Source organism: Camelus bactrianus, chromosome X (assembly GCF_048773025.1).
Source record: "Camelus bactrianus isolate YW-2024 breed Bactrian camel chromosome X, ASM4877302v1, whole genome shotgun sequence".
Lineage (NCBI taxonomy): Eukaryota > Metazoa > Chordata > Mammalia > Artiodactyla > Camelidae > Camelus > Camelus bactrianus.
The window spans coordinates 10,031,153-10,053,347 of NC_133575.1; the positions used below are offsets into that span (position 1 = coordinate 10,031,153).

The window sequence follows — 22,195 nt, forward strand, 5'->3', positions numbered from 1 at the left end:
CTGCCTCTCTGCCTCTCTGCCTCTCTGCCTCTCTGCCTCTCTGCCTCTCTGCCTCTCTGCCTCTCTGCCTCTCTGCCTCTCTGCCTCTCTGCCTCTCTGCCTCTCTGCCTCTCTGCCTCTCTGCCTCTCTGCCTCTCTGCCTCTCTGCCTCTCTGCCTCTCTGCCTCTCTGCCTCTCTGCCTCTCTGCCTCTCTGCCTCTCTGCCTCTCTGCCTCTCTGCCTCTCTGCCTCTCTGCCTCTCTGCCTCTCTGCCTCTCTGCCTCTCTGCCTCTCTGCCTCTCTGCCTCTCTGCCTCTCTGCCTCTCTGCCTCTCTGCCTCTCTGCCTCTCTGCCTCTCTGCCTCGAACCTACAACCTCCTACTTACTAGTCCTAGCTCTCTACCCCTGACCTACAGGCTCTCGCTAGCTACCTGAGTTTCCCCCTCACTCACCTTTAACTCCTCAACTAACGAATGATGCTGAATCCCTGGTGCCTCAGCCTGGGTTGCAGCTGAGGAACCAGGGACCCAGCATCCTCCCTCAGCTGGGGGAGATAAACCTGACTTGACTCGGGGAAACTGAGGTAGCTAGCAAGAGCCTGTAGCTCAGGGGCAGAGAGCAGGGCTAGCAAGCAGGAGGTCCTGTGTTCAAGCCCCGGGGTAGGACAGAGGAGTTTTTGCTGGAAGCAGAAATCAAATTCCATTTTTAGGTACGTGAAGTGAGAGTGCTACCTACGTTTCTAACTTGCTATCTGTGCGTATGAAATTTCCCCAAAGCTCTGAATTAATTAACTTAGGAGTCTGCTTTCCCCCACAGCACTTCCATCACGGACTCTCAGCGGACTTTTAGCAGGCACAGAGGGACACGCAGAAGACGGCTGTGGGCGCAGCCCGGACAAGCAGGCATCAGGGACGCGCACGCACCATGCCACTGATGCAGCGGCCGCAGGCGGTGGTCTTGAACTCCCCGTGCAGCTCCTTCACAGCGCTCGTGGTGTAGAAGCCCTCCGCCAGCAGGATGATCCCGTACAGGAAGAAGAAGGACGCGATTCCGTAGATGACGTACTGCATCAGCTGGATTCTGGGGAAGGAAACAGGTCCCGCGCCGTTACGTTTCGTGCATCACTAACAGATGTCTTTGGCCTCCGAAGGGAGGCCACGAAGGTGACAGCACCGCCGCGCCCTCCGCTGTGATTGCCAGCCCTGCCCCACGGGAGAGCCCGCCCCGGGTCCCACAGGCCCGCGGCGCCCTGGGGGCTCTTTCCCGCTGCCGTCTGCAGTCTGTGAGCGTGACTGGAAAGCTCTCTGCCCAACAAGCACACTTCTTGAAAGCCCCCTGGGGTGGTCGCCTTTCAAACCCCTCTTCAAAGGGCAGCATGAACTTACACCTCGCTCAGCAGGGCGTGGTCACTGGCGTTGGTGGAGAAGTGCTGCTCGAGGATGGCCACGGTGCCCGCCAGAGCCACGTGGCCGCAGCCGCAGAACAGGGCGACGCCGGAGAAGCAGAGGATGGTGGCCACCAGGGACGCGTAGGGGACTCCCCCCAGACACTTGATGCAGCACTCGAAGCAGCCTGGGCCCGGAGGAGAGAGAGCGCACCCGTTACGCGCCCGAGGCCTTCCTGAGCCCACAGGTGAGCAGAGGCGGCTGAGTCCCGCACCCTCCCTCGTGCGCTCCCGGGGCCGGCTGCGGGGTGGGGGTGGGGGGGCTGGGGCTCCCCGGGGCCACGGGGCTCCCCTGCTCGGGCCGGGCGGCGCAGCGGCCGCCGGACACACAGCCAGACGAGCTCGCAGTCTGCAGCTTCCGGGCTGACCTGGGCTCGGGGGAGGGACACCGAGGAGCCCGCGTCCCACTCAGGCAGCCAGGAAGGCGGCAGCGAGGCGAAGCCACCGCACGCTGCCTGGCCCCCCCCCCCCCCACCGGCCCCTGCCCTGCTGTGAGAGCCGCGGGCAGGGGACGGCAGCGACCCCACGGCGGTCCCTTGGGAAAGCTGGTGGCCGTTTTGTCACCTCGATCGATCGCATCCGTGTCGGACAGCCCCTCACCCCCCAGGGACGAACGCTCCCCGGGGCCAGGCAGCTGCAGCTGTTGGGTCCCAGGCCTCCCCCAGCCCACCGCCTCGGCTTGCACCCGCCCCCTGGACACGCGCGTGCAGAGGAAGGACCCAAAACTGGCGGGTGGCACTTAAGGACTTCAGCAGGGAAAAGGAACAGAAGGGGAAAACACAAAAAGGACAAAATGAGTATCCATGACGTGAAATGAAGGAGAGAACCACACTTCACTCTTCATTCTTCAGGAGAATAACACTTTTGGTCACTGTGAAGATAGACTTTGCTTGGAGATGTCTGTAAAGACCTCCCCAGGGGCAGGGCCAGGTGACATTTTCAGTTCAGAGACATGTACGTTTCAGGAGGGCAGTGCTGGCCTCGGGCAGATGTCGGTACCTCTCCTGACCTCCGATCCCTGTTTCTATCATCCAGACCCTTAAGTAAGTGGCAAGGCAGGGAACACGAACCCTGAACACATCGTGACGTTTAGCAGCAACCAAGAGCAGCGTGTTACTTCGGGGCAAGCTCGTTAGTTAAGTGGCTACATTTCTGTCCCCGACGTGGCCTTCACGGTGCACAGGGACTGACTACCCAGCGTGCAACACTGCAGACAGGCTTCGCCATTACAGTGAGCATCCCATTCTAAACTAGCATGTGCCTCGACCTACCCCAAGAGGTGTCCACAAACACCACCCGATCTCTCTCCAGTTCTCTGGAAAACAAAACCCGTCAGGCCTTCCTAAGAAAGTGTGCATCCTTTCATTTCAAAAGATGACCAGCTCTTCTCATGGAGACCAATCTCCCTGACTTACTTAGGAACTCCCTACAATAGGAACTAGCGCACACAGCACAGCTCAAGTTCACCAGCAAGTCCGTCCCCGAGAGACCTGTGTGAACGAGGACGACGGAGGTCAACCTTACCTCGTCCTAGGACCTGGGGGCTGAGGAGACGTGAGAGGAACGCAAGTCCAAATTCTCCCCAGGCTCCCAAACCGAGAGAGACGAAAATGCCTGCCCTGGATGTGTCCCATTACAGAAAGGGACAAGAGACCTGTACGTGTTGTGCCATTCGCCACCTCCCCCATTGTCAGCCTCCATGATGAAGTTAGGAACAAGATGAAGGCCTGCTTCCCTCGCTAATGACGTTACATCTGGTCCTCATTGGAGGGAGATGTGGGGCCTTGAGACTCTGCTGTCCAATGTGCTGGCTACTAGGCACATGTGGCTACTTAGATAATTTTTAAAAAACTCAAAAATTCAATTCCTCAGGTGCACTAGCCACATTTCACATGCTCAAAAGCCACGTGTGCTAGTGGCTACCATACTTGACAGGACGCATACAGAACAGTCTGTCACTGCAGAACACGGCTGTGGAAGATATACTGAGACTTGCCACATAGTCAATTTTCTGTGTCATGACTTAGTTCGAACTGAGTTTCACTTTGCATTTCAGTAATTCAGTCCTTTGTGACGATCGACAGGGTAGGAAGCACTGGGCCTGGCACTGGGACTACAAATGCAAAGGGATGCCTCTTACTTGCCTTCAAGGAGATCAGTCTAACGCTGCAGGCAGACAAGTCACAGAACTCCTAGAGCGCAGCGTGACGAGCACCAAGACATGGACTGCCGGAGAGCCAGCGGATGGCGGGCAGGTAAGGAGGACAGACGGAGGGACGGGAGGACACATAAAAGCCATAGTGGACAGGGCTCGGGAAAGGCTGCCTACAGAAGGACCTAGGGTGCAGAATGCATACTCAGCTGCCACGGGGGTACAGATACCTAATCTGAGAAAATACTGATTCCTTTCTGAATAGTTCTGGTGTCTGCACACTTTAATAAACCCACATCCTTCCTCATCCTCTGAGTTAGGGTTAGGTCTTACAGCATAGCACAACTTGCCCTTTAACCACAGAACTCATCCTTCCACATCCACAGTTGCCACTTCACAGCAGTCTTTCATCCGGAGGGTTAGAGCATTCTGCCGCTTTCAAAGGAAATATCACAGCTGTTCCTTGGCTAAAAAGACAGGTGGGGTTAGAAGAACAATGCTGCTCGGTCCCCAATTCACCACTAGATCAGGCCTCAAGTTTCCCTTCAATTTCTCTCTCCCATGGACTTCAGACACCCCATGCTGTGAGGCTGGTTTTACAACAGCAGGGAAAACCACGGACTCAAGAACTTGGGGGAATCATGTCAATGAACCATACTCTCTCAGCAGACGCCAAGGCTCTTAGGTTTTCCAGCAGATGGTTTTCTTTGTGAATATAGAACTCCTCTGGCTCCGGTAGAACAGAAGTCACCATATTGCTCAGTCTTGTTCCACATGCACTGATCAACCCTGAACACACCCTGCCGGCCAATGTGAGCAGAAATACAATGTGGGACACTTACAGGAAAATATACCGCTCCATACAGAGCTGCTTCTAGCTTGGCTGACCAGTTACCCGCAGGGCGAAAACTGCACACGGGGTGGGCAGCCATCTCTAAATGGGTCCCTTCCCGCTGTGCCTTCCATGTTAAGTCTAGAAGCCATCTCTACCACGGCTGTGTAAGGTCTCTCTGAACACTGGGCGGTTTGGTCATACGCCACACACTTACCCCAGAGACACTGAAAGTGCTGCAAAAAGTTAGTAAGAAAAGCCTACATATGTTTCCAAAGTACGGTGTCAGTACTGTCAGTGTCCTCGCGGTAACAGCCTTTCTGCCCTGCAAAGCATGCGGCTCAGTACGTGGCAGAGGTGCTGGCGGCGGCCATGACGATGCTGTGTGTTCAGGACGGCCTCACAGGCTCACGGGGCCCCCGCACCTACTTCCGCGCTCTGCTATTGCCGTCTTGACATTCTTCTTAATAATTTTTGAAGAAGGGTGTCTGATTTTTCACTTTTGCACTGAGCCTGCAAATTACGGACCCAGTCCTGGGTGCATTCGTGTGAGAGGAGTCCGTAGGGGATCTAACACCTTTGGGTGTGCACAGTAGCCTTAGTTCTACTTCACAATATTGGGTAGAAATACAGCCTAGAAAAGCAGACATCGCCCTGCCTAGCACATCATCCTGACTACAGCGATCATCACGCTGCATCAGGGGACTACCATGTGCTAGAGGGAAAGGCCTGCCCTGCACTCGGGGACGGGGTAGCCGTCAGCCACTGCAGGCCCCATCGCACAGTCAACGCTCCAAGTTATCCTAGCCCGGGGGATAGTTTTCTTGCAGCACGGTTTACCCCACTCATTTACAAATCGTCTCTGCCTATTTCTGTCCCACAGTGGCAGAGTTGAGTCGCTGTCACAGACAGCATGTGGCTTACAAAGCCTGAAATGGTTACCCTTGTACAGAGAAAGTGTGCAGACCCAGATCTGGAAACCCTGCTATTCAGACTGCGGTCCGAGGACCAGCTGCATCAGCGTCACCTATGAATGTATTAAACGTGCAAATTCTTGGGTCCCACCCCGGAAGGACTGAATCAGAAAGTCGGGGTCGGGGGGTAGACCAGTCATCTGTTTTCACAAGCCTTCTGAATGATTCTCATGTAGGTGCAAATCTGAGAACCACTGTCCTAAAGAATCACGCCGGCTCCTCACTGCGGCCGTTCCATCTTCTTTCTTTGATCACCAGGCAAATTCCGCGACAATGAAAACCTATCTCCACGAAACAATTCCTGGCTTCTGGCCAAGATGGAGTATCAGGGACCTAATTTATCCTCCTGCCTGAAACAACAAGAAGCTGAACAATACCTACGAAACGATGGCCTTCCAGATACCAGGCATCGGGCTGTGAAGACCCACCCATGGCTAGTGAGGCAGTTATTACAGTAATTCTCAACAGAACCAAAGAATCCACACCCAGTGACCCATAACTCATTCTGAAGACGCGGCTGGCACAGGGTCCTCTGAAGGCGCAGCTCGGCTCCCCTGGCCAAGAGCAGCTCTTCCCCACAACCTTGCTGGGACCATCCGCTCGGGTCCTGAGGTCTCCTAAAGGCTGTGTTTCATTGCGGCTGTCCGTTCAGCAGGGTAACGGATACGGGTGAGGATGACAGCAGGCGGAGGGAGGGAGCAGCTGTCTGTCCATTCGGTTATTCCATTTCATTCAATCAATCAGTGAACATTCCATGCTCATCGAAGTGTCTTTGATGCCCCCAGCACCGGGCTGGACGCCGGGGACTCAACGGCACGCTAGCACAGGCGTGGTCTACACTCTGATGGCGTTTCCCGTCTCTGGGGAGACAGACATTAGCCAGGTGGTCCTGAGCTCAGAAGAGCTAGAGGAGCAAAGCACGGGGACTGACTGAGGCTTCCGGAGGGGAACCGGGGACGGGTTCCACCCCTTAGATACGAAGGCTGAGTCTGAGGTCATCAGACACGGTTAGAGAGGGTGGTCCAGGACGCAGGAACAGGAACAGAAGCTCCGTGGTGGAAAGAGGAGGGCGCTCTCCCGGGCGCGGAAGCAGCCCGAACAGAGAGCGGGCTCAGTGCGGGCGGGGCCAGGAAGGGTCTAGTGGAGCCAGACCCACCCAGGGCTTTCCAGGCCGCCCGAAGGAGTCTGGACTTCATCCTCTGGATCCTGTGAGGCCACTGAGCGCCGTTAACCACGAGGAAGAGACTGGGGTTGTCCGAGATCCCCATGGCCGGCGTGACGGGCACAAAGTGCATGTGCAGGCGAGGAGGCGCTCGCCGCGATGGCTCAGGAAAAGCGGGCAGGTGCTTGGACCGGGGCCGAGGCAGCGGAAGAGGAAGACAGTGACGGGTCAGAGAGCGCTTTCCTGAGTACCACAGACGACTCCTCACTTTCTGCACCTAGACCCCGCGGGTGCTGTGGTGTTCCCTGAGCTGCGGTTGACCCCAGAGGGCGAGGCTGTGAGGACAAAGACGCTGAGCTGACTTTCAGGTGACCGGAGGCCGGCTGAAGGGAGGGTTTCTGGTAGGCGAGTGGCTATACGGCTCCGCAGGTCGGGAGTGCCGGTGTTGGGTGCCGTCAGCCCCTCCTGGACAGCCATGAAAACTTCCTGCGGTCAAGGATGCATGAGTGCATCACTGATCAGGTCAAATTGCTTCAGACCCTCTGCTTTGCAAAGTACGGTCCTTGGACAAGCAGCACGAGCTTGGGAGACACGCAGCACTTTGGGCCGCGTCCCAGACTAGCGGACTCTGCATCTGCACCTTAACAAGCCCCCCAGGGGCGCACAGACGAGTCTGAGAGGCCCATCTCTAGCCCCGAGCCCCAGCTTCCCACGCTCAGGTGTGGCGTCCTGAGTCCATAGGAAGGGCCTGTTTTTGCGTTCACCCCTGTTTGGTGTTTTCCCCTTAAGAAGCAGCCCGCTGGGCTTGGCCGTTAGTCTCGCCACTTGCAAATCACAAGGCAAGTTCCAGGGGCGGCAACAAAGAAAAACAAAATGTTCCAAAGCTGTTCAGCTGTCTTGAAAAGACAGCAAGTAGAGTGTGTTGTGTTTTTTTTTTTTTTTCTCTAAGACAAGCAAGCACTGTGAACCTCAGAATGTTTCACATCAAAGATGCTTTAGTGCAATACCATAGATAGGGTCTGAGGAAACAGACCTGTAACCCCCTCCTCATACAGATAGACGGCCTGGATCTGCGCTTCAGACTGTCCCCAGCATGAGAAGTCACAGGCCAGGCTGATGCTTCTGCACAGGGATGTGGTACTAAGCATCAACACGGCACCAGACGTTAAAAGTTGATGCCGCTTAAGGAAGGTGAACGCTTCCCTTGGGCGCTCCCGTAAATCCACAGACTGACTTTTCCCAAGCTTCAAACCAGTTATGACGACACTGGGTAACGGGAACCAGACAGAAAAGGCAAGGAAAGTATTTTTTGGATGACTGAACTAACCAAAAAGAACCACCAAACCTCAGTGCTCAGCTTTCTAGTGTATTTTACTCCTGATTCTCAATACCTCTCACCACCACGCCCCCTCCACACGCTGTCAAGTCAGTGTCTTCAGCCCTCCTGGAGCCAGGCTCTGTGGCTACAGAGAATTTTCACTTTTGATTCACACAAAAACTCCAGTGTGCCTTAGCCGAAGACAGTTTAAAAATACACCACACAGTAGGGAGAGAAAAATGCGCATCAGTGCCTCTCGCTCTCAATGGCCATTTTGTCTCCAGCATCTCTAGAACCTTTTGTGCAGAACGACAGAATAAAACATGTTTTGTCCTCAGGCTTGCGGATGGCCGTTGCCATGGCTCTGAGTTCATAACGGCCCAGTGATTTGCCCCAAGTTGTCTGTGATCCTGGCTGCAGATTTAAAGCTGTCTCAGAAGAAGGGCCCAGCCAGCAGCCACAAGGGCTCGAATTCTTCCCCAGGGAATGAATGTCTCTCCCTCTCGCTCGCTCGCTCGCGCTCACACACACACACACACACACACCGACCCACACACCCCTGTACGCAAGGCCCTCCTTGTTACTTTGCTGATTCCTAATGATCCACAAAATGAAACAGAAAAGGAGAAATAACCAAGGTCGGCAACTTTCAAACAATCAGCAACAGGCAAATGGAGGTGGAGCGCATCCTCCTTAAAAGAAATAGAACTGGATGTCAGCCGAGACGCCTCTGCTTCGGAGACGGCTTCCGCAGCACTTCTCAACAGGGGGTGACTGTGCCCCCCTAGGGGACACTGGGCAATGTCTGGAGACACTTTTAGTTGTGGGGGGTGCTCCCGGCTCTAGTGCGTGGAGGCCAGGGATACTGTTCAACATCCTACACTGTGCAGGAGAGTCACTCACAACCCGGCTGTCAAGAGCACACGCGCTCGCACACACGCTCAATAATGCTCAGATCAGCGGTTTTCAACTGGGGACGATCTTGCCCTGCAGGGAACATGTGGAGACATTATCAGTCATCGCAACTGGGCGGGCGTTACTGGCATGTAGCGCACAGAAGCAAAAGATGCTGCTAAACAACCCCCCAGTGGACAGGACAGCCCCCACCCCACAAAGATGGCGGGGAACGCATGCTGTCAAGGGTGAGGGGCCCCCTTCCAAGGCTACCATGTGCCATCCTGTTCTGAGACACCACTGTTACAGCCAAATCCCACAATTAAAAAAAAAAAGCTTTAAAAAAAATCTGACTTTGTTTACAAAATATTACAGAGCAAAAGTTCTCCAACTTTGCTGCAGAAGAGAATTGCCTGGAGCACATTTGAAAACCCTGATGCCCAGACTTCACCACAGACCCATTAAATCAGCATTTCTTGGGGGTGGGACTCGGGCATTAGAGGTTTGGCTGAAAAACAGAAGCCCCCTAGGTGACTGTAATGAGCACCCACGTTGGCGAACAGTGCAGGCGTCAGCAAACTGGTCCATGAGCCAAACAGCCCTCCACCTGGCCTGCGACCCAAGAATGCTTCTGTACGTTTCTAAATGATCTACAAAAACAGACCTCAAAGAAGACTTCCTTTGTGATATACGTATATGGAATTCAAATCTCTGTGTCCATAAATAAGGTTTTCTTTGCTGCTGTCATGGTATCCTTTGCTATACAAACAGAAATAAAGTTTTTTTGGAACATAGCCGACCTCACTCCTTCATGTACTGAGTGTGGCTATTTTCAAGTTGCAAAGGCAGCGGTGCGTAGTTGCCAAATATTTACCATCTGGTCTTTTACAGGAAAAGTCTGCGGCCTCCATTAAAGAGAAACTGGTTCCCCAACTTTAAGGTGCATGTATGTTCCCTGGGGATCCCATCAAAAGGCAGATTCCATTTAGGCAGAGAACAGAGGCTCTCCAAGGGGGGAATCTGTGCAGCCCTGAGAGACCCGGCGGCTCTATCAGGAGTTCTGCGAGGCCCAAACTGCCTTGGTCACAGCGCCAGATGTTACTGACTTTCATTCGGTGTTGTTGACGTTTGCAGCGTAAACCTGCCGATGGCTCAGCGCGAATCAGGCAGCGGCACCACGCACTCCCGGCCAAAAGTACATAAATAACAGACAGCTTCACTTAAAACTCTCCTCGACGCAGTACAAAATTACCTTGAATGAAGCGGAAGCCCTGAGTACACACCTTTTGGAAACTCTGTGTGATGAAACGGGAAGGATGCCTACAGCATTTCGGGTGCCTACCACAGCACGCCGAAGGGTTCTTGTGTCATTGAGTTACAAGCTGAACTAGCACCAGTTTTTCTTTTTTGGTGGAACAACCTTTTTTTTTTTTTTTTTTTTAAAAGAATGACTAACAAGCTATAGTTATTAAGACTTGGGAAGAAGACATAAAGATGGCCAACAGGCACATGAAAAGATGTTCAGCATCACCAATCATCACAGAAATGCAAATCAACACCACAAGGAGAGGCCACCTCACGCCTGTTAGAATGGCTATTATCCAAAAGGCAACAAATAATGAGCGTAGGCAAGGATGTGGAGCAAAGGGAACCCTTGTGCACTTTCTTAACTGATACAGCCACTGCGGAAAACGGTGTTTGTATGTTCTTTCTTTGGATAAACACCCAGAAGTAAAATAGCTTTGGTCTTATTGGTAATTCTATTCTTAATTTTTTGAGGAATCACCATACTAATTTGTAAAGATACCCACACCTCTATGTCCACTGCACCATTATTTATAATTGCCAAGACACAGCAACAACCTCAGTGCCTACTGATGGATGAACAGATAAAGAAGACATGATGTACATACATATACATACACACACACACAATGAAATACTACTCAGCTATAAAAAAGAATGAATTCCTGCCATTTGCAACAAGACAGATGGACCTTGAGAGCATTATGCCAAGTGAGATAAGTCAGAGAAAGACAAATGCCATATGATTTCACTCACATGTGCAATATGAAAACAACACCTCATAGATACAGAGAACAGAGTAGTTACCAGAAGGGAAGGGGACTGGGGGTTGTGTGAAATGGGTCAGAGGGGTCAACTGTCTGGTGATGGATGACAACTAGACACGTGGTAGTGATCACCCTAACGGATATGCAGATGCTGAACTACGATGCTGTACTTGACGTGTTCTATATACACCCACACACACATACATACACACATACACACACACCAGGTAGGCTTGGGCACATGGCAAAATGGTTTTCAAAAATGATCTAAATGAGCTTGTCCCTTCAAAGAAAACAACTCATTGTATCTGTTGCCAATCAATTTTTGAAAACTTTCACCTGTGATTCATAGTGAAAGTTCCAGCTTCCCAGGACTGACAAGACTTCTTGATGAAACTGGTGGTGACATTAATGCCTGCGGCTTTCTGAATATGGTATAATGAAATGTGTCAATGCCTGGAAGATGTGCACAACTCAGAGAACCTCTATTTTCCAAATGACCGACATGTGATGTTACAGAATCATTCTGGAATACACTGCCAATCAGAGTGCAAAAGAGAGCAACAGATTTTACTGGAACAGAATACAAAAAGTTCGTAGATATGATTTCAGATTCCACATTATAAATTATCTTTAAAACACTACCACTTGCTGGATTTCGGGGTATTATCAAGGAAGAGTTCCACAAACACATGAAACGGCCATTAAAACTCTTCTCTCTTCAGCCGCATATCTGTGAAAGATGCAGTTTGTTTCATACACTTTACCTAAAAAAACTAGATACCCCAAGATGCCTTTGAATGCACGAATCCAGCTGTCATAAATGGATAAAGAACACGTGGTATACAACATATGCTATACAATGGAATACTACTCAGCCATAAAAAGAATAAAATAATGCCATTTGCAGCAACATGGATGGACCTAGAGATGATCAAACTAAGTGAAGTAAGTCAGACAGAGAAAGACAAATACATGGTATCACTTATATGTGGAATCTTTCTTTAAAAAATGATACAAATGAACTTTTATTGATAAACCAGACATAGAACACAAACTATGGTTACCAAAGGGGAAAAGGGAGGGAGAGAGGGATAAATTAGGAGTCTGGGATTAACAGATACACACTACTGTATGCAAAATAGATAAACGACAAGGACCTACTGTAGAGCACAGGGAACTATATTCAAGAGCTTCTAATAACCTATAATGGAAAAAGACTCTGAAAAACAATAGATGTATATCTATGTATAACTAACTGACTAACTTTGCTGCACACCTGCAACTAAGCCAACACCGTAAGTAAGTTAACTATACTTCAATTTTTTAAAAAAAATCTAGCTGTCACATATGAAGCCAGATACTAAGGAGAGTTGCAGAAATGTAAAGCAGAAGTATTCTTCTCACTTGTTTTATTTTCTTTGGGAAATTAGTTATCTTTTCCTAAACATTAATTATGTTAACATGTAATGGGTTTATTATTAGTTAAATAAATTTAGTACTTACAATAAATTTCTCAATTATAATTTCTAATACAAAAATACACATGTAAACCACATGAGCAAAAGCTTTCTGGGGTCTTTAATTATTTGTAAGAGAGTAAAGGGACCTGCCACCCCCAAGTCTGTAAACCACTGGCGCAACACACTAAGGCGAGATCATGGAATCAGAGGGGGGAGCGGCTCTGTGTAAAAGAGCTGAGTGAGAAATCACTAAAACGTAGATAAGTTGCTTCTCAGTTCTCTCTTGACCTTCTTACAGTTCTGGACGTAAAAGTCCAACTATATAATGCTAAGAATGCAGAAACTATTCTTCAAACTATTTTTAATAATATAAAGGGAATCGATCACTTTCCAGCAGATCCTTTTAAAAATTTGTCCTAAAATCTTAAGTGAAAAATTCTCATTCCTGGGGCACACGGTGAACACTTTAAAATAGATTAGCCTCTCACATGTGCAGTACGGCCTGGGCAGGAGAAGAGAAGCAACTACGTCAAAGTAAAGGTACGCGCACATGGTGAAATACACAAAGCGAAGAACCGGCCGCTTTGTTTGTTAGTCTCTTCCTTCAGCTTTCGTGGGAACTGGCTTTGCTCTTCCTAAGGACCACCTGCATGCTCTTAGCCTGCTGAAGTGGAGTGCAAGGAACCAGGGACACCGAGGGTGAGTAAGGGAACTTGGCTCTAAATCCCAACGACAGAGGTTTTAAGAGCCCGTGGATCGGTAGGGCGTTCGGGGAATTTGAGACCTCCCTGCAATGTTACGCTTCAGCAGCACTCAACCTCCTTGGGCATCTGGGTGACAGTGTCTGTGCGTTCCTGGGTCCCACTGAACTCAGTGAGTGTCCAGTACATTGCTGCTATGTGCCAGGCGCTGTGCTGGGGGCCGCAGGGGTTTGCTTCCCCCTCCCAGTATTTATTGATACTGGGGCATGGGGCGAGGGACACAAACCAACCAGAAATCGTTAAAGCAGAATAGAGAGGTGACTCAGGGACATGGAGACTGAGGGAGGGACCGATGTCCTTGGTTTAGCATGGTGAGATAAGGAAAGGGTGTGTGTGGGTGACAGCAGTGGAGACAACCTAGAACAGACGGGTCCCATGGTTAGGACAGACAAACATGAGGGCGGGACCAATGTGGTGACGGGCACGTGGGGAGAGTTCGGGGTGTGGCTGCGTTTATCATGGGCACATGGAAAGCGTCAGGACAGAGGCTGGAGAGGCAGGTGGGGCCCTCCTGTAGGGAGGCCTCCAAGCCAGCCTGAAGCCCCATGCACTTCACTTTTCAGATACCGGGGAGGGAGGGGGAGAGAGGCGAGGTTTGTGAGCAGGTGAGTGACACGATCTGAGGCATGCTTTTAAAAGCCTAATCCGGTGCTAGCGTGTAGGCTGGGTTGGAGTGGGTGCAAACTCAACTCTGCCACTGTAGGTGGTAGCAGAATGGGTCTTTTTGAGTTTTATTTGAAGGGTGCAGGGCGTAGTCAATGGAGGCAGGAAGGGTAAAAATCAGCCCAAGCTTGGAGCCATGAGGCAGTCAGCATCACACAACATTTCATAGCAATGGCTTGGCCAGAAAAGACGAGAGAATAAATGTGAACAAATCTTCGTGAGGGTCGTTCCAGAAAATGTCAACTAACCAAGAGAGACAGAAAGCTAATCAGTGGTTGCTTGGACAGGGAGGGCTTACAAAGGGCTCCCGGGAAACTCTGAGATGGATGCACATGCCGTCTTGCTGGCGGTACTGGGTTCACGGGCACATGCTACGTCAAAACTTCTCAAACAGGCCACGTAAAACATGTGCAGTTTATGCATGTCAATTACACCTCAAAAAAGTAAAAAAAAAACAAACCCAAAAACCCGCTTCTTAAGTTTGATTTCTATAAAAGATGCTAGGAATATTAAAAGGTTGCAAATCCGCTCTGGGAGCTAAGGACTGATGGCAAAAGGCAGGAGCCACATCAGCCTGGGTGGGCTGAGGGGAATGTACGCTGTGGCTACGGAACCTGTGGGCGACCCTCTACTTGGTGACAGGAAAGTGAATGGGCTGCTGTCATTAAGGAGAGAAGACCGTGCTCTAAGGGAGCAAACGCTGCATTTGTGCCGACCCCCAGCTCGCGACATCCCTACCCTTGTGTGACTCCCTCCCTGAGTGTGGGCTGAACCCAGTGACTAGCTGCCCTGGTTCGGCTTCGCAGGGCCGTCTTCTGTCTTCCCAGCGCCCTCTCTTCTGCTGACACACTCTCTGACCCATCACTTGCCTTCTCTGATGAAGCCAGCTGCCATGTCATGAGGGAGATACGGGAAAGCCCATACGGCGAAGAATCAAGGGAGGGTGTGGGACGACAGCTAGTGAGGAACTGAGGTACCACAGTCTTCGACGACACGCGTCCTGCCAACAACTGCAGCCTTGCTGGAGGCCCACAGACAGACAGCTCTGCAGAGCCCACACGCTCGACCTATGGGAACTGAGATAATGCATGTTCTTGTTCCTGGCCACTAAGTTTCAGATTAATTTGTTATGTAAAAATAGGTAACTAACATACAGCTACAGCTCTGGTGTTTGCCTGCAGCTCTATAATAGAATATTTTTGCCTTTTAAAAAAATATATACAAAGATGCAATGACAATATTAAAACATTGAGGGGAGTTTGCTTCAAATTCACTGTCTGCCAAGGATGCTGCAGTTTGGCTTTTGGCATCTTGATAGTAAATATGTATGCAAATTGCCTTTGAATCGCAACTTTATGCTGCTCTTCAGAAAGGTATTTTGCACTGAAATGATACTTTACCAAAGACGTTATAATGAGAAGCTTTTTTGTCAGGCATTGTTATGACCTGCCATGTATAGAGCGGCGGGGGGGGGGGTGGTGTCACACTTTGGTGTGGCTCTGAATTGTCTGGGAAGATTATTAACACACACAAAATTCCTGGGACCCATCCCAAAGGGGGGCCTGGGAATCTGAATGTTTAACCAGCACCCTCGGTGATTCTGGTTCCAGACATCAGAGGCTCATACTTTGAAAAATCACTTAAAGAAAGGGACCCGCAATGTTACACTTACGAAAACATAAATGATCTACGTATCACAGAAAATACAACTTCAGCTCAAGTACACTGAGTGGAATAACAGATGAAGACAGCGCCGTGGCATCCATTGCACAGGACGCAGCTTATTACGGCAACACTCCCAGAAGAATCTGAAAGAGGCCAAGGGACCCTCTGAAGAAGGGCCGAGCTTAGTGGTCCAAAGCCTCTGAACAACAGGTCCTCCAGGGAGCAAGGCTTCTGGAGCCTGGAGAGACGGTGAGCGATCTTGGATGGAAAAGATCTCAGGAAAATGAGTGACTAGCAAAATGGTTGGGTCTTGCCTACCATAAGTAGTTGGAACTTGCAACGTGTGTGAAGAACACAATTACTCTAAGCTGGGGGTTGGCAATTTGTTTCTGGAAAGGGCCAGATAGCAACTATTTTTGACTTTGTGAGGCATCTGGTTGCAACCACTCAATTCTACTCCTGTGGCAGGAAAGCTGTCACAATCTGCAAATGAATGGGCATGGTTGGTTCTAATAAAACTTTATTCACAAAAAACGCAGTGGCTGGCATCAGCAGTCCGGTCTCGTCTAAGCCAAGGCCCCACAGGAATGTCTGTCATCTCCATGTATTACCACTGGGAGTGAGCACATGAATGTCAACAGGGTTGTCGTAAGACCATGGAAAGGCTCATTTTCATCCCACTGCCTCTCCTACCGGCCTGATACTTCACACTAGAGTTATTCCTTGGGGTAAAAGCACGGTGCACGGAAGTGCCCAGATAAAATGCCAGCATGACGATCCTAGAGAAAGCTTTGTCCCACCCAAGTGACTCTGACACCCAGAGCTTTCTGTTTCATAGGACAAAAGCTGTTTTATATAAGCTTTGGACAGAGATGGAAACATGTGGGGGGGGGGTGTGTACATGACCTATTTGTAAGTGAACAGGGACCCCTGAAAGGACACAGCCCGGGGAGGCAGGAAGACTCTGGCCTTCAGCAGCTGAAGTCACAGCTTCAACCGCTTCACTGTCTCCAGTTAGCTCTAAGGGTGGCAAAAGAGTTCAAGATAAAATTACTTTTAATTAACTCTAATCAAAAACATAGCACCATGGGTATCATAAAGGAAGCAAAGACCAGATGTCACTATTTGTAAAAGACTGTGAATCACTTCTTCGAATCATCCAAGTTGGTGTCCCTAAAACCTGACACTACTGATAGAAAGTTCCAGATCGACACTTGCTGCTGATTGATTTGCTTTCCATCTGCTTTCTTTGCCTACTCTGAGCTGAGGAATAGACAGAAGACCAAAAGGCAAGTGGAGTTCTGTGTACCAGACAGTCGCAGCCACTGCCACATAATTGAGTGCTAATCACATACCAGCAGTATCGCTGATACAAAGCTGAACATTCATAAATAGGAAATTACATACATGCATGTGTGTGTGTGTGTGTGTGTGTGTGTGTGTGTGTGTGTGTGTGTGGCTGACATAATAGTCTTGGGTAAATAAGCTATAAAATAGTCACCTGCCCTTTATGGTACATTTTTTTGTAAAAACTGCAGGTGATCTGAAAATGAAAGAATTGACCCAGAGCAGAAAACAAGCTGCGAAGAACCCTAAAAGATACTCAGAAATGCTACAGCGTGGACCTGAGCTGGAATACACCTGCGCTGTGTCCACCATTCACCTCCATTTCACTTGAAACCCCTTGAATAACTGGAAGCCATCAGACTGGGCGCTTCTGGCCCAACCTGCGTAAACCTGGAAAGTTTCTCCAACCAGACTCCGGGGAAGAGGTGCTTCGCCCGAGAGCCCACATGGCACCATGAGACCACTGGCAACAAGCCACACCCGCCAGTGACGGAGCCCAGTGGCTCACACAGGAAGATTCAGGGTTCCCCCTTCGAAATACGTTTCAAGTGTTTTCAGGAAAAAACCTCAAACTTAGTGGCCTGACGATCTGAGGTTAGGACACAGTAACACAGGACAGTGACAAACCCAGGGCGCTTCCCGGGACTCTCATGCCCACGGGAGTCACTCTGTAAAGCGGACCCATGGGAGAGAAGCCCCAGGCTCAGCCGAGCGGGGCTCAGGAGGGAGGGAGGCGGGGGGCCTCTGGGGGCCGCTTCTCAGCTCACGCCTGGGCACGCTCGGGGGGCCCAGCAGCGTGCGCTGCGCCACGGCCAAATCCCAACACACGGCCTCCCTGCGACGCCCCCGGCCAAACGCCAGCGCTCCCCGTGCCCTCCACGCACCCTCCGGTCTAGCCCAGCGTGGCACGGCACTGTCTCTGGGCCGCTGGAACGACCTTTGGCCATCTTAACCCACGCATCAGAGCAACTTGGATCTGGGAGGTGGCCAGAGGGGGACCTGCTGACTGCTGAAGGGGGGGTTCTCCGAGTCCTGAGCTGGCAGACCAACTGCCAAGCCGCATGGACATGTCCCCGGGTCTACACAGTCACTCTTGGTCCAGGAGCTCATAACCTCTGCTAACCGACAGCATCCTGCATGTCACTGGATTACACTAAGGTGACGAGGGACATCTGAGAATTTCTCTCAGCTCCCATCAACTACTTTCTCCTGCTTCTCTTTCCACAAGGAAACAAATGTGTCCCCTTTTCGCTGCCCCTCCCCCACTCTGCTTCACCAAGATTTGAAACAAAGGAGTAAGAGGAGGGACGCTTTCAGACAAGTAGCCAAGAGAATCAGAGGTCACTGTCCTTTCAAAGTAACCAGGACTCAGAGCATCACTGACTGGCCATTCTTACACATGCCTCTCCACGAACAGACGGGGAGAGGAGGACCCATCCCCTACGCCAGTCTCCATCTTTTCCCAACAGAGAGATTTCCAGATCTTTTGAGGGTAAATTCACTTCTTCACTTCTGTCCCATCTTCTCCCTTCTTGCTCTTGGATCTTCCTCTACGTGAGTACTTTTCAAACCGCAATGTGCATAGGAACCATGTGGAAATCTTGGGCAAATGCAGGTGCTGAGTGAGCAGGTCTGGGTGGGGCCTGAGACTCGGCATTTGTAATAAGCCTGCAGATGATGCCGATTCTGCTGGTCCACAGACCACACCTGGAAGAAGGGTTCTCAGTGCTCTCAGACGACACCCTGAGGCCTGAGAAACAGCCTACAGGAGCTCAAGTGTTCCCTACACGTCACCCACAATATTCTGTCAAAGGCAGATGTGGCCCTAACCATTCCTTCTTGCACTAGTGCCATAATCTCAGGCCTCGGTCCCCAAGGCAGCGTCCCATGGCTTGCCCTTCTGGCCTCCCATCCCTGTAGGCCTGGAGGAAATATGGATGTTACCTGGTCAGGGAAGCCACAAAATGAAACGAGAAGAAAGAAGAAACACATGGTGAAGGATTAACTATCCAAGTCCTAAAAATGCAATTCTACTGAGAAGTGACACCAGTAAAGGAAAACAAGACCAGGAAACTGGAACCACCTTGCCTTGTCCAATGGAGAGTAATCAGGATGGAGGGGTGGGGCGAGGTGGTCTCCGCCGCAAAACCCGCACGGGTGGGACAAGCACTTTCCTGTGGGAAAGAACTCCCAGTCAGCCAGTATCAAAACCTCTTTACTTCAGCTCCTCCACTGGAAAGAAAGTGAGAATTCTGCAATTAAAAAAAAAAAAAAAAAGACACACAAGCCATATGGAGTTCTCTGTCTTTTCCCCTCACACCATCTGGTTTGGAATCTAAGAACAGAATGGCGACTGCATTGATTTAAGAGCCGGCAGCATCTCCAAGCAGCCGGGACGCCGATACCACGGCGGGGTTCGGGCCCCTCACCCCGCGGCCCGCGCTGTACCCCTTAAAGCATCCTACGTGAGGTCTCCGCCCAGCCCCAGGCCCAGCCCCAGGCCAGACGGCCCCAGTGCGTGCGCCCCGGGCGCTCGTTTTCCCCAATGATTTCGGTCACTGCACACAAACAGCTACTACCATAGGTGGTGGAGACTGTTTCAGCACTTGGGAAGACGATGGTATAAATCAAGTCCAGGGATTTTGTTTCTCCCCCTCAGGCAAGAACTGGCTTGTTCGTGGAATGCTCACCTGAATTATCACCAGCAACGTGGTACTATTAAGGTCCTCCCGATTTCTTACCATACCACTCCAGAGTTCCCAAAGCTCTGAAAACTAAGGGGGGTGTGTGTGTTGTTTTGTGTTGGTCAAGCTCCTCTGGCAACAAAACCCATTCTGCTCTGAATCTCCCTGGTGCCCAAACCTGACCTAAACGGCCCAGAGCCTGTTTGCAGGCATCGCCGACCCGACTCCAGCTCTCCAGAAAGATCAACGTGTTGGATTTGGGGGGGAGCACCCGGACCTTGCTGGTGACATCGCGTAGCACACGGTACGCGTGCCATGTCACTTTAAAAACTCAGACTCTTCTGGATTCTGAAACAAATGTGGTCCCAAAGGTTTGAGGGAGGAAACTGGAGCCTTGCATGTGTCTTAACAGCCCCTGCTGCTGACAATGCCCACCTTCTGGTGTGTTTGGTTGTCGGGGTCAACAGCACGAGAGAAGGCTCGTTCCATCGCCTTATTGGGGACTGCTCAACAAGTGGCTAGAGCAACTGAAAGATCTTGTAATAAACTCTAATGGCAAAGGATCTGAAAAAGAATATAGACGTGTGTGTGTACATATATATGTATAACTAACTGAATCACTTTGCTAAACACCTGAAACTAACAGAACATTGTACATCAATTGTACTTCAATTTTTTAAAAGGCCAAAAAAAAAAAAAATAAGAGCAATTGATAGAGGGCTTTCCTCCTAATAAGATACTAATGGTTGCTCTTTACCACCCAATCCAGGAAAGACGCTTAATTTTTCTCTCAATTTCCAACTGGCCAAGTGTCTTCCAACACATTCTTAAAATGAAGGCGTAACTTAAAACTCCAGCAGGAGTTTCCGATAACTTGGGGACCTTCTTATCATATTACCAGCCACTGTTCGTTCCCTGCCCCCTCTTCTCTCTGCCATTGAATTCTGCACAATTATGCTGGGGTGGGCATTTTAAAAACCACTTCATTGAGATACATGTACATGTAAAATTCACCTGTTTTAAGTGTACAATTCAACGGCTTTGAGTACATTCAGAGTTGTGTAACCAGCACCACAATCTAATTTTAAAACATTTCCAGCACTCCACAAAAGATCCCTTGTAATCATCACCAGTCACTCCCCATTCCCCTCGTCCCCCAGCCTCTGGCAAACACGAATCCATTCTCTGTCTCTTTGGATTTGACAATTCTGGAAATTTAATATAAATGGAGTCATACAGTATTTGCTCTCGTATGTCTGCTTCTTCCACTCAGCATCCTGTCTCTGAGATTCATCCGCGTCGTGGCACGTACTGCTACGTAATTCACTCCCTTTTCTAGCTGCATAGTATTCCACTGTACGGATGTTGCACATCTAACAGCAATTTTTAAAAATCAGGATTCCAGAACCCTCCATTCTTTAAAGGATCCAAGAGAACAAATGTCTGATGTCATTTCCTTCTCACCTTTTCTGTCGAGCACTGCACAGGCACACACAGAGTTGGCTCCTACTAGCCCTACGTCACGTGGAGGAAGGTGTAACTAAATCCAAAGGCAGGTTTCACCTCAATTAACCCGAAGCCACAATTTCGGTTTAAAAAAAACATTGCATTAAATGAATCACAGGTGTTACAACTCTGTAATTCAGTGTGTGTCTTACATTATACCCACGAAGCTCTTCCTAGACTTGTAGGTTCTATGCTGTCATTTCTATTTCTGATTTATTGCAATCAGAGTAAGCAAATATTTGGGAGGAACGATGCTCGGGTTCACACAGTATTATAGCAATACTTGAAGCCCTTTGTGTTTCTCTGAGCCAACACCATCCCTTTACATCCACATTTTACGTTACCTTGAAACCACTGAATTTTAGCTAATTGAGCTGAGAAGGAAGCTACTTTGCACGGACTTTGGGAACGTGGAGAGAGGGGGCCCAGCTTCCTCCGCTTCCGGGTCCCCAGATCAGCTGATGCTCAGTTCACCCAGACTCAGCACTTAGACGTTCTGAGAGACCCAGTGTTCCTCCTGAGCAAGGACACTGGAAACTGAACCCAGTGGACCTACCGGATAGGATCGAGTACACAGGTATCCGATCCTCATTTCATGGGCTCTGATTTTTCCTTCTCAGAGGCAATGACTGATGTTACATCAGAGTGGTGCAGAACCGTGTGGCCAGAAAGACATTTGGGGACATTCACAGTCCTCTCAGAGCCCAGGCTCCTCTAGTGTCCTGGCTCAGTTCTTGCTCCCATGAGGGACATGTGTGACCCCACCCCTCGGCCATGACTGGCTCAGACATTGGAAATTTCATACTTGACCCAAAGGCGTATCTCATTGTATGCTGCTCCCTTTGAGAAGAAGAGGTGAGGGTGAGGAGACGGGGAGGAAGGAGAAGAAAGAGGTGGAAGATGGGGTGGAATGGAGAGGAAGAGAGAAAAAGAAAGATGAGGAAAAAAATTTCAAAGGGTCATTTCCACCCACGCCCCTAGGAACAAATCAACGCATCAAGCAAAACAGGAAACAGCAGCAAAGTGAAAGAACTAGTACAACCCAGACGAAAGAGAACAGTGGGCTTGCTGTGAGAATTCGCCCCGAGGCTGTATTTACCTGGACTGCTCAAGGGGCCAGCCCTGTCCCCCAGGGTTGGCACAGGACGGTACTGGTGGTTCTTTGAGCCTGGGTACATCCAGTGGTACCTGCCAATTTCCATTTCAGCTCTGCTGTTCACTGCCAATTTCAGGTGGCAAAGAGTCAGTGTCTCTATCTCCAGCAAAGATTCCACATCAG

At 50.2% G+C, this 22,195-nt stretch overlaps 2 protein-coding genes across 15 annotated transcripts in view; one reads left to right on the forward strand and one right to left on the reverse strand.

The window, feature by feature from the left end:
• The window catches only part of OFD1 (OFD1 centriole and centriolar satellite protein), an 85,101-nt gene extending 65,116 nt beyond the window's left edge, over window positions 1-19,985 (forward strand). For 5 of the 10 annotated variants that reach the window (XR_012504718.1, XR_012504709.1, XR_012504710.1 and 2 more), the window contains 3 exons: window positions 796-1,611; window positions 3,508-3,678; window positions 5,558-10,203. The gene's annotated coding sequence lies outside the window, so the exon portion shown is untranslated. Of the gene's footprint in view, window positions 1-795; window positions 1,612-3,479; window positions 3,679-5,290 lie in introns of all 10 variants that reach the window. The other 5 variants (XR_012504716.1, XR_012504717.1, XR_012504714.1 and 2 more) reach the window with 5 other exon arrangements.
• GPM6B (glycoprotein M6B) overlaps window positions 1-22,195 on the reverse strand; it is a 145,583-nt gene that overhangs the window by 14,402 nt on the left and 108,986 nt on the right. For 3 of the 5 annotated variants that reach the window (XM_010966233.3, XM_074359323.1, XM_010966234.3), the window contains exons 2-4: window positions 22,016-22,135; window positions 1,365-1,551; window positions 903-1,059 (exon numbers count right to left, since the gene is read on the reverse strand). In XM_010966233.3, the coding sequence (XP_010964535.1) occupies window positions 903-1,059; window positions 1,365-1,551; window positions 22,016-22,135 (464 nt within the window). The remainder of the gene's footprint in view (window positions 1-902; window positions 1,060-1,364; window positions 1,552-22,015; window positions 22,136-22,195) is intronic. The other 2 variants (XM_074359324.1, XM_010966236.3) reach the window with 1 other exon arrangement.